The 15,986-nt window shown below is 38.7% G+C and overlaps 1 protein-coding gene across 1 annotated transcript; it reads left to right on the top strand.

The window, feature by feature from the left end:
* Nucleotides 1-7,433: 7,433 nt before the first annotated feature.
* Nucleotides 7,434-9,988, top strand: LOC137583513 (uncharacterized). Its single transcript, XM_068298568.1, has 3 exons — nt 7,434-8,655; nt 8,714-9,484; nt 9,539-9,988. Exons 1-3 carry the CDS (start codon nt 7,572-7,574, stop codon nt 9,907-9,909), a joined length of 2,226 nt encoding a protein of 741 aa, XP_068154669.1. The 5' UTR covers nt 7,434-7,571; the 3' UTR covers nt 9,910-9,988.
* The last annotated feature ends 5,998 nt before the right edge of the window (nt 9,989-15,986 follow it).

The following is a 15,986-nucleotide window of genomic DNA, read 5'->3' as shown; positions in this document are numbered from 1 at the left end:
TTATTTTAAAAAAAACTTTAAAAAGCCATTTTCATTGCAAATCGGTTTTGACCAATTTTCGGTTATTTTGCATACTGATCATCTAATATTTTGGTTTCTGGATTGATCTAGGCCCCGCGAAAAAAAGGTTCTTAAATGTCATCACTATTATATCCCCTATTATTATACTCATTATCCATTTATTGATCGTTTGAATATTGAAAATTTATTTTTTGATTGATAAAAGTCACTGATGGAGATTGATTCACATTAAGCAATAACTTTGCTATATTATAGATTTATGGTAAAAATTTGGAAAGTACACACAGACCACGCACATACACACACACTCATCTTCATCTGCATATTCATATTACCATTCACGTTCAGTATTCACATTGCCGTTTGATATTGATATTTGGTCTAAAACGCAGCGCAGAGAATGGCAAAGTTTGCTTAGCAAACAATGTGCACTTCTGGCAAATGCAAATAAGACACAGGACACACACACACACACACACACATAGAACGAGTTTTATACCCACATATGTTAGAAATATGCATATCAATTATCTCCCTTTCTACATATTTATGTACATATGTATGTATATGTAGGAAGCAAGTATGTATATGTAGACTATATATTAGGAGTATTTATATACTTGTCCGCATATATCGAGCGTAAGAATTCAATGTTATTTCTCGACTGAGTTTTTGTTTTCTTTTGATATTTTGAATTATATTTTATCTGTCAATTAAATCAAAATTTACAGCACTTCAAGTGCAAAGACCGAAACCAAATGAAATGAATATCAAATGAAATGAATGAATAAAGGAAGGAAGAACTGAAAGTCGAAGCTATAGCCGAACCGCAGGCAAAAGCCAAGACGAAGGTGGAGAAGAATATCAATAAAGCACAACAATTTATTGCAGAAATATATACTCAGCGAGGAAGAGCGAGAGAGAGAGAGAGAGAGAGAGAGAGCGATAAATAGATAGAGAGACGGAGGGAGACACACACACGAAGGCATTACAAACATGAAAATACATCGTAAATAAAATTTGTACTTCTTGTGCCAACGGCAAAACGATGACGAGCTGACGATGTCGTTGCAAATACCATAAAGAAATCGTTGTCGACGTGCTGCAGGCATCGCACACGACCTTCTTCCTACCTACCTACATATATCCTCCATCCACCTCCTTGCTACAGCATGTGGGTAGTCAGAAGTCTTAGCCCTCTTGACCAGGAAACCAACAGCAGCAGCAGCATCAGCAGCAGGCAGGAAGCCCTACAAAATGTTATTTATTGGAATTGTGTAATAAATGTGGCCAAAAGTGCACAAGGAACACATAAACGATACGAAAATATTGAAGGCACTCACTGCATTACATCTCCATATGCATTGGATTGAACCAAATGATGCAAATGATGGTAGACTCAAGACCAAGACTAGTGCACATACAAAACCATATATGTATGTACATATATATAGCTAGGCACATACATAAACGACATGCTACTTCTCTCAATTGTGAATCTTAAAGACTGACTTCGGTTTATGCAACTTGCATTTCAATCTTTCCCAGAGTTTTGCTTTTTAAGAGATTTCACTCATAAATATTTTTCGGAAAAGCTTTTCAAAAAGCATTCCTAAATGACATTCGATTTTTGCTTTGTGTTTTTTTATCCATAGAATATTCCAAAACTTCTTTATATGTATGTATCCAAAAACGAACTTGTGGAATGCTTATTGCATACTTTTGAGAGCAAATTTACGACTGATCCGACTACGTATTAGAAAGAGCCAGCCATTTGGGTTAAGGCTAGTTTAAAAAAGTTTTACATATTTTTTAATATTTGAATTCCAATGCGTTTGCTGTTAGCTTGCTCTCTCCCTTTCCTTTTTACTGCCGCTTTTTCTGTTGCCAGGAATTCGCGTTGCCAAAAATCTCCTTGACAATTCGCAGAAAGTCAAGTGCTTCAAATTGAAGCAAGTTAAAAAATATTTAAATAGGTGATTGCTTGCAGTTCTACTAAACTAAACGAAGGAGGTGGCTCCCACAGAAATGCTCGGATATATACTCACCTGTAATCCATTACTCCTCTCTTTTAGAGAAAGAGAAATAGAGAAAGAGAGAGAGAGAGGTATTTCTTAATGAATCTCGTTGTTTTGCACAAGAGAAAACTAAAACAGAAGTGTCAGTCAGGAATGAAGAGAGTTCAGATAGAAGCGTCCCAAAGCTCTTAAAAGGATCCGTAGTAGCGATATTAAAATGTTTATGTTTATTCGAAACTATGAAATATGTTCTCTCTCTGCATGTCCTTAGGCATAACTATTTCATTTGAAATTCATTTAAGGTTTCTTGGATTTCATTTCTAGTCCTTCTGTTAAATAAGTTGATAGAGTTCACATTAAACGTCAGTACTTTCTGTCAGATGTGTCAACTTTACGTCAAACGTAAAGTCTTTGATGTCACATTCACGAACACAATCGCGAAGAAGTGAAAGCTTACCAGCATATTATACATACGTATGCATATTTACATTGTTTGTCAAAGAAGCATCGAATAGGTTTACCAAGTTTGGTCTATGTCGTGGCTTACGTTCTGACAGGGTAAGTTAACTCGCATGGTTCGTGCCTCGATTATGATTACGTGCTTTGCCTTGAATGCTCAAGCTGATCGCTCATTTAACAACAGTCGACGTAGTGCTCAACTCTTCACAATTTGTGTCAGCACACACTCACTCGGCGTTACGTAAGGACATGTATAGATGCAGACAGAGGATAGCCACGAAACACTTAGCTACACCGACCCACCGACCCACCGACCAACCGGTCACCCACCCCTCTCCCCTCCTGACCCAACGACAAAACTCACCAACCATTGCCACAGCCTTCCGACAGCCATACGCCGAGCTGCCCCTCCAACCAGTTTAGCCTGTCCAGTTGCACATTGGCAAAACGGAAACTGGTCCTTTGGGCGTCGACGCTTTAGCTTTTGGTAAGTGACAGGCACCCACATCCATATATGTACACCCACACACACACACACATAGCCAGACATCCAGACATATACATACATATGTATATATGTGTGTGTGTGTGTGTGTGTGTGTGGAGGACACCTTTGTACCGAAATTTTCAATCGATTTGATTTATATGCAAAATATTTAAATTTTATTGCCAGTTTGCATATGGGCCCAGACACTGGCCCTGTGCCTGTGCCTGGGCTTAAGTGAGATCGATAGTTATAGTCGTAGTCAGTTTAAAAGGCCACACAGACACACACACACACACAGACGCATCGGAAAAGGGGTTCCGGGTTCGGGATATTGGGTTACATTTTGAAGAAGCTAAGCCAAAGTGCCTGACCATTTTACAGTAGGTGGTAAATTGTAATTTATGCAACTTTTTGTCACCATAAAGGTGGAGGAATGTCACATTGAAATCGAAATTTAAATACCAAACAAAAGCTTTTTGAGGGTAAACATTTTTAAGGGAAAGTGTTGTCGTTGCTGTTCTTGGACACATTATGGACACCTGTGAGATCAAGTGGAAATATTTATTTGAAAATTCTTAATATAAAACTTGGGACTTTCTTAAACCATAAGCTTTTAATTCAGAGGCTTCTTTAATTGGAAACTAGTTCAAGAACTATAACAGTTGATCAGAGGAAATTGTTTCTAGAAAACGATCATTATACTAATCGAGTGTTTACTGTAATCAGAGACTAGCTCAGTTCATTTAGTTCGGTTTAACAAGTTTCCATCTTCCTGGTTACTGATTGTTGTCGTTTTGCAGAGTTCTTCGAGAAAAATTGACTTTTTTTTTTAACTTTGCCGATGCAATCGTCGCGTCTCTTAGTCTCCGTGCAACTTTATACATTTTTCATTCTGTCAGCTTATCCCAAAAAAAAAAAAAAAGAAAATAAAATGGCAAACAAAAAGTAAGCAATAGCTAGATGATGGCTAGGGGGAAGATGGAAAAGCGTGTCAAAAATTATGTTGATTGTTTGCTCCAGCCAAGGAAATAATTAAGCAAGAATGCGGCAAGAAGAACAGAAACTGCAATTCGCCAAACCCATCGGCATTTCCATTCCCATTTCCATCGCCATCGCCATTTGGCGCCAAGTCAAAAAATTTTCTTGAGCATGAGGGCAAAAAGGCATCATCCAAATTGTCAACAGAATGCCGGTTTTTCTTGAAGTTTATCACAACGCCCTGACCCGGCACGCCCACTGACAGTGGCACTCTTTTTTCCTTTCGTCCCTTCTTAATCTAATTAGAAAGCTACTTGGGGCAACAGTTTTGATTTACATTTTTCCGCAATTGCCAAGAACATAATTGTATGAAAATAAATATCTACTTTAGATGGTAATCAACATTTTCATATATTTGGTAAACTGAACTTGGAGTTAAGATCAATTAGAGAAAGCGTGAAAAGAATTGAGTTACCAAATACCCAAAAACCTTATTAAGTGTAAAGCTACTTAATGGAAAAATATCCAATTAATCTAATCAAAATATAGAGAAAAGTTAAAGTAACTGGGCCAAGTACTTGGGTGTTTATCTTGATCGGAGACTCACCTACACGGGCTCAAATCTAAGCTAAGCAAAATGTGTCCAACAATAGGTCATAATTTGCATACTTTTAGGCATTATTTTGAATAACTTTGTTACATGTTAGGCGATGAAAGAGGACAAATGCATCTAGCTGATGCAAGTAATGTTCTGTCAACAGGTGTCAGCTCCTTAGTTCTATTCCTTACACAAACATAGAAGGAGTAAGTTAACTTTTCATAAAAATACACATCTATTAGACAATACACAACGCTTTAGTTCTAAAACAACTCATGAAATAACTACAATTAAAAATAAATACCTTAATCTTCATTTTCAAATTTCTGTATGTCGCTGTGAACTCCTGGCATCCTTTCAGTTTGCTCAATTACAAATGTGTTACCAACTTTCTTGACTTTGGCCTCTTGAATCATAATAAACAGAGCCATTAAAAACTTCAAAACATTTGATTTTACGCGTCAGAAACTGATATTCCGACCAAAGTGCAACGTTACTAAAATTAAATGTCTACAAACGATTTACTTTGATTAGCCATAACAATTAATGTTAATTTTAGAAAAAGTTAGTCAAATTAAGCTAAAAGCAAATTGTATAATTTATATTAAAATTGTTTTGTTATTCTTTATTCTTGTTAAAAACAAGCAAAATTTCAAAATGAAAATGAAGGAGTTTAGTTATAGGTCGAAGGAATTTTGTTTGGCCCAGCTAATTTCATATTAGGTATATAAATTTCATGAATCAAAGTAAAACACATTGATGGGAAATTAAAACTGTAGAGAACTTTTCGGGAGTTTAGAGTTTCGGTTTCAGATTAGACCATAATCCATGGTATTTAATTGGTTACGGTTTTGGACTCCGTTAGCTTGATAGCATTTAACAGTTTTAATATAAATCACTGACAGCCTTGATGGCACTTTAATGTCACAATCATTTTGTTGGCTCTATCTAACCCATTCTGTTCGTATCCTCCCAACAAAATCCATTTCGCCCCAAAATCACAGTTTGATTTCAGTTTTTCGTAGCAAACTTTAACTAATTTCCGCACAATCGACGGCCATCGAAAATCCGAAATGAAACCGTGATGCACAGAAAAACAGAAGGATAGAGAGCGAGAGAGAGAGAGAGATAGCGTGTATGAGCGAGTGAAAAGACATCAAATCAAATCGAAACGAATCGACAACCGTCAACCAACAAACGACGAGGTACATAATGTTAAAACGTGAAAGCGACTGAAATTAAATTGATCAGTGGCATGTTGTGAATGGCCATTGCAAAAGATACGCCCCTCAAACACGCCCGCCCGCGTGCCCTTCACGCCGCCTAGACCCACTAGCTGGCCCTCAAGTTAATTCGGTGGCCATTCAGCAGTCAGCATTATTTCGGTTCGATGGCATTTTATCGCATTTCATTAGCAGTGACGACGCCATCGCCGGATTGCGATTCCAATTCCATTTTACAATTCATCGCACTTCATTTGCAAATTTTGAGGAGCAAACAAAAAGAACTCTGACATTTGTGTCAATTTCCAATGAAAAACGTTGCCACACTTTGAGAGTGTATTTTTTTTCTCTGCCTTTTGTCTTTTGGTTTTCTATCGGCTCATCAAAGTTTAAATATTGTTGGCCATGTTGTCAACATGCCAGCTTAATGATTACCCAGACCTAATCTTCTCCATCCACATGCCACTTGGACAAAACTTGAATGTCTAATATAAATTCATTTATAGATCGAAAGTTCTGTTTGGTTTTTTTGGGTAACTGCGCAAATATTTAGCCAAAACTAATGGCCAAAAAGGTTTAGGTCAGCGTACGTAGATACATATGTATGTATGTATGTACACACGAAAGGTCCCTAGTGCCATTTTGTAGGAGTTTCTCAAAATGCTATAAACCTTATGCCGGCGACCCATGAATAAATTATCATTAAAATTGGATAAAATTGAATTGGGATGCCTCGACGAGTATGCAGATGAAGCCGACATCTTCATTGAAGTTTGGTATTTTATTTATATGTTCCCCCTGTTGTTTATCCATAATATTGATTGAGTTTAAAGTGGCCGAGTAATCTCAAATTGATAGAAATTGAATTTCTTAAAAGTAACGAGGTTATTGACAAAAGTCACTGTTTGCGACCCATCGTTTCTATGGGAGCTATATGATATAGTCACCCGATCTTGATCAAATTTGGCAGAGTCCTATAAGTGTAATAAGCTTACTAATATTAAGTTTCAAAGCAAAAGCTCTGAAAATAACGAAGTTATTAAGAAAAGTCACTGTTCGTTTGTATACGAGCTATATAATATAGTGCTCCGATCCGGTTGAATCCGAGATATACAACCCCTGCAGTATAAACAAGCCTACATGCAAAATTTCAGCTCTGTAGCTCTTTATAGGATACAAATTGGATTGGTCAAATGATTTTCTTTGCCCAAATAATTGGTTAATAATTCCTTAAGAAATTCTTCGGAGAAGTCTATGATGAGTTCATTGGGCAAAATTGTGTAAGCTTAATAGTTGTAATATATAGTAAATTATATAAATTCACTGATCAATGTTTTGCAAGTTGTTGTGATACTTAACTAAACTTAAAAGGCAAGCTATTTTCATTTTAGTTGTGTCCGCAGTCGAGTCCACGTTCTTGTTGAGTGCTTATGCTAGACTGACCGTTTGTTTTTTTTTTTTGGAATAACAATGTTACCGGATCTAAGGAATTCCAGGTTTAACAGTGTTGGGTAATGATACATAACAATTTTCGTCTCATTTTTCACAATCACGTTAGCACTGACAATTCGCATTTTGGCCTTATAAAAGTCAGGAGGCAAAACGAGACTTTCTCATTCTCAGTTCATTCTCAACTGTGTTGTGAACAGCATCAATAAAATTTCTTGAATTTTTTATGTTAATATTCGGCGTCAAAGAAAAAAAAAAGGAAAAAATTTAGTGAAGCAAAAGTATATATCAAAAACAAAAACGAAATAATCAGGATAAAAATAAATTGTGAAAACAAGATGCCTCGTCCAGTTATTGTTGAAAAAGGCAAAGGAACCAAATCGAAACAGGCCGAAAAGTTATTGGAGGCGCCATTGGCCAACGCCAAGATGGTAAAGCAGAATTCCATGGAAGCTAAAGGCAATGCCGACGGGAAGATGGTAAAGCAGAATTCCAAGGAAGCTAAAGGCAGTGCCAACGGCAAGATGGTAACGCAGAATTCCAAGGAAGCTAAAGGCAGTGTCAAACCCGGCAAGGACCAGCTCAAGGATGGAGGTAACGAAAACAAAAACAAGGCTGCTAAAAAGCCGAATCATGTCACGAAGAAAAAAGTGGCTGTTTTGGCTGACGTAGGAAAAGAGGTTGTCCTAATGGTAGGTAATGGAGCCATCAACCCAAACGTCGAGGAACAATTTGGCGAGAAGATGGACAAACAGATCGTAACGTCCAAAGAAGACGTAAATCTCAAAGAGGTTACCATGTTATTTATGAATGATGTTTTCAATCAGATTTCCGATCCCTATGAGATCAGTGCGAGTAAGAAGATAGCGAGGAAACAGCAGAAACCGAAACATAGGGACATGCTGAAGGTCAGGAAGATGCAAAGGAAACCTCTATGGGTAGAGCCAAATTTGCCCGTTGTATTCCCTCAGAAGACGTCTTTCCCAGATATGAACTTTCAACGACATTATGGCAGGCAGACAAATCCTTTGTCCAAATTCAAAGACCTGGTTTTTTGGCGCAATACCCTCCTAACTGGGGCACATGTCGTTCTTGCCGTTTTGCTGCTTAACACCTTGAATTTTTATGCTTTAATTGTATTACTGGCAAAAACTGGTCTCATCATTTTGTTGAATGCATTCTTGTATGGTAGCTGGCGTCAACAGATACGCTTTCGTCCATATCAGAAATTAATCGTTTGTGATATTGGAATATCACCCGATGTGCTGCAGGCTGTAATGGGATATCAAAGTGAATGCTTAATGCTAATCCAAAAGATTCTATTCAATGACAACATTTTGGTGGCCATCTGCTTGTGGCTTTGTATCATAGAGATAAGGAATTTGTTCAAAAATGTTCAGGGATTAACAATATTTACATACAGTAAGTCCTGTTTAAATTTCTTTAATTAGTTGAGACTAAATCTTATTTATATATACAGGTTATATGGGCATTTGTCTGGCGCCTCGTGTATATATTGATATGAAGGCACTTTTTAATCGGGCCAGACGCGAAGCCCAATTGCCGGAAAGTCTTCGTTCAAAAACGTGTCTAATGCGTCTGTTAGTAAACTTCATAAAACCTTTTCAAACTGTTGGAATTCCTCCAAAGAGGCCAAAACCTAATACAATCTACGTGAATCGGGGACAACAGACCGATGGCGGTGAAGAAGTAACCAAGGAAAGGGATGATCTGTCCTCGACAATGGTAGTGGCTATTGAACAGGACGAGCGGGTCATTGAAGAGCGGAAGGATCCACGTGAAATCTACACTTTATGGTACATTTTGGGTGTCTTAGCCTCAGTTAGTCTGCCGAATTCCCTTAAACGTCTAGTTTACTGGGAAAATATTGCGAAATCGGGAATCTATCTGCTCACCGGGCTCTGTCTGTTGATTTGTCATCAAACATTCATTCAGACGTTTTCCATAGTCATACTGATTGAATTTGCCTTGCTTTCAACCTATTCATCTCTGCGTGAACTGGTAACATTTGGGCCATTCGAAATGATTCTTAGATGGAGGGCCGGAATATCAAAGGAACGAACCATAAACATAACACGAACTGTTGTCAACTGGATTAATCGCTGGATAGCCACCATTCAATATATTCTCTTCAGTCGCAATTTATTTGCGGCCTTAGGCGTTTGGATGTGCCTGTACGAGATGCGTAAACTGGGCAATGCTTTTAGTGTTCAAACACTTTTTATCTGCGGTAACCCATTGCCGGTTATTTTTCGATTTCAAATAACTTTTTATTTTCTTTCAGTTTACCTTTGTTTCTTCCTGTTGCCTGTTCTGGGGGTTAAGTTGCTGCATATCCTTAAGGACTGGCGAAACACAACAAATGCCGAATTAACTCCCTTTTTGACCTACGTTTTTATGATTGTTGATCTTTTTGATTTTCTTCAAGTCACCACCACCACAGAGAAGCAGACCTATGTGAATCGTAGCCAGCAGACAGACTCTACTGGAGGCCCTATTCAAGAAAAGGATCAGCTCGAGTTGCGTACAGTCATGGCATCGTACGATCCCATTGACGCTAGTATCCGACACATTAACGAGTGTGGTTATAATGCTTTGCGTGTCCTAATGAGAGAATTTGATTCGACCGAGGAATACAGAAGTCTTTCGGCTTAAATAAGCAGACTTTATTTTTCATTTTTTTGTTCTTTATATTTATTTATAAAAACTTTAAGTGCATTACCAAGCCCGAAAACTAATTTGTTGGAGGGTTGTTATGGGAACTTGTCACGGCCTTTACAAAGGGACCTACAGATGCATTTGTCTTAAGCTGAATCAAAATTTAATACACTGAAAGTGTTTTCCAAGAAAAAAAAAGGGTCCTTTGGGTTGAAGTATTTCCAATGTGCTGATGTCATTTTACCAGAAGGCGGTTGTCCTTGACATTCAATCGCGAAAAGGTATTGAAGTACAAGTAGTTGACCCTGTAAATAGCTCATACCGACAATTTGTTGGCAAAAGGATTAGCTTATAGGCCAATTGCTTATCCATGTAAAAACTGGACTGAAATGTGCAACGTCAAATGAAAAGCATGCAAAGGATTTCCGAGTTCTGACATTATGGAAGTTGATTTCATCCTGATCCCTTGAAGTATTTTGTGTGGAAGTCCTTTTCTCTCAGCTTTCTGCAGGACTTATCAGGAAAATCAGTTTTTTTTATTGCCAGGGACACCCTAATATATGTAAATGCATATATATTTACTGGTATATATATATTGAAAATATAAATTTTGATTTATATTTCAGTTTATTTGCTGTATGGTATCCCTTTTTTTTTTTTTTTTTTTTTTGAGGCATTGGCTTCCTGTTGTATTGGTTTGTGTTTCTGTTTTCCAGTAAATTTAATTAAAGCTGCAGCCTTTTGTTTGAGCGATTTGTGCGCGATAAAATTGGCGCTCGAACGTGACAAACGACAATGAAGTTAAAGTCGAGAGTAAACACACAAAGAGTCAACACACACACACACACACACACACAGAGTAAACCCTCCGTCCTCTGGCCCACTTTGCTGTTGTTGTTTGCATTTTATCGTGACGTACAGTCAGAGGCAAAACTCCACCCGGAATATACCGTGACCCGAACCGTCTCCCCCCTTTCTGTCTTAAAGTTCTTAATCTTTAAGACCTTTTGGAGGTAAATCCCAAGTTGGTCAGATTTATTCATTACCAAAGAGAGTTACGAGGCTGGGATTAAATATTTAGAGAGCGTGTGAAAGGCAAAGAAAATAGCCAGAGAAACTTATGGAGATTGTGCGAGAGAATGAGAGAGAGAGAGGGTGATGTATGGTGAAGTGTGGTAAGGAGTGGTGAGGTATGGTGGAAGTGTGGGGTTAAAGGCAACTTCTGAATCTTTTCTTCTTGCAATTTGCACTCAATTGCAATTTCCGTTTGCCGTTGCCGTTGCCGTTGCCATTTGCTACGTGCCTTCAGCGTTACCTCTACAGCCAATCCTTCCTCCCACCCCCTACATCAAGACCCACCCCTCTTTGCTCACTTACACTGTGCAGGACGTGCAGAAATTTGTTTTGCCATTTTTGGTTAGTTGGCATTGTTGTTGGCACTTCTTTTTTAAATATCAATATAAAACGTGACAGAAAGGCACTCGGTTTTTCAAGACTTACTCCTTTTTTTCTCTCTGTTTTTGGGCCGAAATGAACGGCAACATTTTGATACAATTTGTGGTAGTCGCAACATTTCAAGCATTAAGCAAATCTGGAGAGCATTTAAATTATTCCTAAGCCGATTTCAGACATAAGAAGCTGCAAGATGAAACAAATTTTGGGTTACCGCTGAGTTTTGCCTCAAAAATCCCCCTAACCTTTTGGTGAGTATGTGTGTGTGTGTGTGTAACCCCTGTGTATGTGTGTGCACTACTTTCTCTTGCCACCAGCGTTTGGTTAAGCCTAAGAAGACTGCCCGCTTCTTATGGAAATTACAAAAAAATTACTTTGGTTTCGAATCAACCCAAAGAGCTTTTGGGATTATCCTAGTCCTTTCTATGCATTCTTTCCTATTCTAGCTAGTTAAGGAACACACTGGGTTCTTGTAAACAATGAATACGTGGACGAGGAGGAATGATCACTCTTAAACGATGTTTGATGAGACGCTCAGTCGGACAGATGGTAACTGTCGTGTATTGAACATATCCTGAAATTCTCGTCATAGAACAACTAACTAATTGAATGTCAAAAGGTGTAACAATTGCTACTGCAAAAGTAACTAGCTATCACAATCTGCGAACTTTTGCAAAATTGTTTCCCATTGCGAAATGGGAATAATGCAAATGGCATTATCTGCATTCAAGCTGAAGGTTTGGTCAAGCAGATGAACCATCATCATCAAATCGCATTGACCATTGACCAGTTGAGAAGATGCACTGGATGGCCGGGAGCGGGCTTAAACTGGTCGGTGACTCAACTTGGACTGAATGGTTGTGTGCAAGAAACGGTTCATCGACTCGCATCATGGTTGGGTCTCTCTTTTTCCCTTTTGTTACCTATACGAATATTGTTGGATGCGTGGACAAAGTCGCAACCGTCGTACAAAAAGGGCTGGGGTCACCTCCCCCCATCTAGTTTCATCAAAATACAAAATGCTTACCTACATACATATAATGTTGGTTTTGCCATTGCCTTTGCCTTTGCCATTGCCATTGCCTTTGAGTTGCAGTTGTAGCTGGTTCCAGTACGAGTTCTAGTAGAGTTGAGATGAGTTGCTCTTATGAATAGGTTTTTGTTGGTACCCGCCCCCATATCCTTCCCCCTTGGGTGTGTGTGTGTGAATGGAGTTTCGCATTAGTGACGGCGCTTTGCATTCACCCGTCATGTGTGGCTAGAATTCACAGTGCGTTCCATAAAGGGTAAGAACCAAACGGAAGTGGGCAAAAATGGATCTGAAAGGTAGTATGGGGTTAGTGGTCAGGGGAATGGAGAATGCGGGGAATAGGGTCTCGTTATGAATGCATAAATTTTATTATGCACAAATTCTATTTACATCCTGACACGCAATGTGCAATGTTTCATATGACCAATCCAAAGAGGGTAAATTGAAATGTTTCTGGACAATTGAAAGGCATTTAATTTGTGTGAAAATGAATTTAATTTATTTCTTTTTAATGTAATTATATTTTTTGCAGTTATCCAAGAGCTCTTCTATGCTTCTTTAAAGCCATTTGCTTCCACACTTGTTTCCATTTTCTGGTTATTTATTAAACATTCTCCGAGTGTGGCAAAAACAAATTGAAAACTCCTCGCGTTTAATATGTATTTTATATTTGTTGGTTAGGTATTTCGTGTTTGTATTTCAGTTAAAACATATGGCCAACAAAATATGTTGAGTTTGGCTTGTGGCTAAGCCGCATAGCCATCATGCCCACAATTATTGGCCCCGAAGAACATTAATTAAACATTTTGTACATCAAATTTTTGCCAGAAAATCTGTGAATATTTCCCAGAAAATCCCGAAAACATCATCGCAACCAAATCTCGGTAAGGCCACACACACACACACACACACCCGAAGCCTATATTGTTGCCATACAGAGGCCATGAGAAGGGGACGAAAAAAAAGGGGTTTGGGATGATAGAATGATGATGGCTTGCTGTTTATAAACCGAGGAGTCTCTTGCTCTCTATGATGATTGCTTCCCTAAGCCCCAAACACCGACATTGACATGGTCCAGTGGCCATAAATCAACAGCTGCAAAACGAAAATTTTGTGGGCATGTCAGAAGCAGGAGTAGAAATAGAAGCTACAGCATTTACAACAACGGAGAGCTAACTAAAGCTGCCCAAAAAGTGTGGACAACAGACTAAGAGGGTCCATACATCGGGCATTCCTAGTGCTCTACCTAAGTCCAAATTCAAATCCATGCCCATGCCCATACCCATAGCCATACCCTTGTGCCTTTTGCGGTTGAATTAAGTCAAAACCAAAAAAAAAAAAAAAAAAGAAACGGAAAAAAAAAAAAAAAAAAAACATACAATGAGCAAATTTTCAAAAGAACGACTTTAAGATATCCTCTAATAACTAGCAAAACATTTCGACTAGCTAGCAAAATGCCAAACTTTCTCTTCAATCAATGCTTTGGTTTGTTTTTGCTTTAGATTATTTACATAGATGCTGATATACCCTTTCATTCAGTGGCTTACTTGGCGTATAAAACACAAAGGACAACAGCAAAAAAAAACACAAAATAAACATGCAGTGCGAGCTCTTGCTTTTGCTTAGATTACGCATACGCCGTGTTGAGCAGAAGTCCCCGAGTGCAGGCCCTGAATGAGGTCGAGAAAAGAAAGTGCAACTAAACACACACACACACACACACACACGCACACGTTGGGGGGAAAAAAGGAGCAACGCAAAATGTAAATGGGCTTTTCACAAAATGAATATTAAATTGCAAGCCGTCGTCAAAAGCCGCTCTAGTAGTCTAAAGAGGGGCAGGGGCCAAGAATGCGGCAGGCTTGTATTAAGAGCCAAGTGTTAGACATGTCTGAGCCGACATTTACATGGCACACACACGGTGTGTGTGTGTGTGTGAGTGTGTACCGTATCGTATCGCATCGTATACACATATGTTTCCTTCTTTTCCACATTGCCTGCTGCTGTTCATTATTTTTGTTCGTTTTGTATTTCTCTCTTTTTGCCTTTTTTGTTTTCTTGTTAATTGAAATCCTTGAAAATGCTTCATTTCCTTTCTTTGGCTTTCACAAAAGATTCTGTATATTTTGGTACAACTATTTTTTTACTTTTAATAATTGCATTTCCCTTCCTACCTGTAGTTGAGTCCTTGGGCACGTGAATTGTTAAGCAAGGACAAGGAAGCTAAAAGAGATGTCCTTTCGATTGCTTTAAGATTTGTAAACTACTGTACTTAAGTTGCTCTGCGAATGAAAGAGAAGCAAAAAATAAAATGGCTGGCATCTTTTGCCTGAGACCAGCATGTGGCTGTGGAATTTTTAGCCATTTGCCTGCCATCATCTTTGGGGGCTCTGATGGTGGGCGGGTAGGTTGGCTTGGTTGGGTTGATGGTGCATATATGACATGGCATATGCATTGTTTTCAAAATGATTTGCGGTTCTAATTCTTCCATGGGTGAGAGTAGGCAACAGTGGCAGTGGAAAGAAAGTTATGCATTGTTGCCATACTTTGTCGTCCTCCATCTTTCCAGTTGTCGTTTCTTATTTTTGTGGGTTTTGTTGCTGTTGCTGTTGCCTTTGTTGCCATCATCATCATCATCATCATCATCATCGTCATCAAAGTATGAAACTGCTGGGGCAGGGGGCAAGTTAGGGCATGGCGAATGCCACCACAAACCGCATGTAGCTCCAGTTTGCAGTTTCTTCTAGCTGCCTGCCTGCAGGACCATCTCATTTTCTCTCTCTCTCTCCGTCTTCATATGTGTGTGTGTGTGTGTGTATGAGTTGCATATAAGTCGTGGCGCCAAAAACAAAAGCAGAAAACTTGTTCGCTCGGTTCAACATTTCATCCGCTTGAAAATATATTCACTTCCCAACAAGTACCCCCCTTTCCCACTGTTGTATGTATATGTCCTTCTGTTTCTTCTCATCATTTGTCTGCCGTTTGTATTTGAGCATTTCGGTATTTGAGTTTTGAGTCTCTTTTACACACACACACACACACACACACAAAGCTCCCATCTTCCATCACTCGATTCGAAGAAAATGCCAGCCACAACATGAGCAAAGGCAAGCAGCATGAAAAGTTTGCCAAGTAAATTTTTAATTGAAACTCACATGGCAAAACTCACACAAAAATTTTGTCACTGCCAAAATTTGATAATTCAAATGTGCAGCTTGTTTAAATATTTGATAGTCTCTCACTTACACATCATGCTACATCTCTGGCTGTCTTTTGGCAATTAAATTGCATTTGTCGAAATCAATTAAAATGTCATTCTTTAAAATTTATCACCTGCAAAACGAAACGATTTGTGTCCAGGCAACTGGACTTGAAGTTTTATTTTTGGCTTTGCCTGTTGCCTTTTCTTCTCGTGCCTTACTGAGCGAAAGAGAAGTGAGTAGTGCATCAATTACTTTGCAACAAACTTTAACTTTGTTGTCATGGACAAGTTTATACGGCTCTCCACCCTGCCCTTAGCCGCTCTTCCATCCTCTGTATGGACTGCATCTCTAGTCAATTGAAGGCAATGGCTATGAGGGAAAAACCTACG

This window comes from Drosophila tropicalis, unplaced genomic scaffold, assembly GCF_018151085.1.
Source record: "Drosophila tropicalis isolate 14030-0801.00 unplaced genomic scaffold, ASM1815108v1 contig_867, whole genome shotgun sequence".
Classification (NCBI taxonomy): Eukaryota; Metazoa; Arthropoda; class Insecta; order Diptera; family Drosophilidae; genus Drosophila; species Drosophila tropicalis.
Note: the sequence above shows the minus strand (reverse complement) of the source record. Positions and strands in the feature narration are given on the sequence as shown.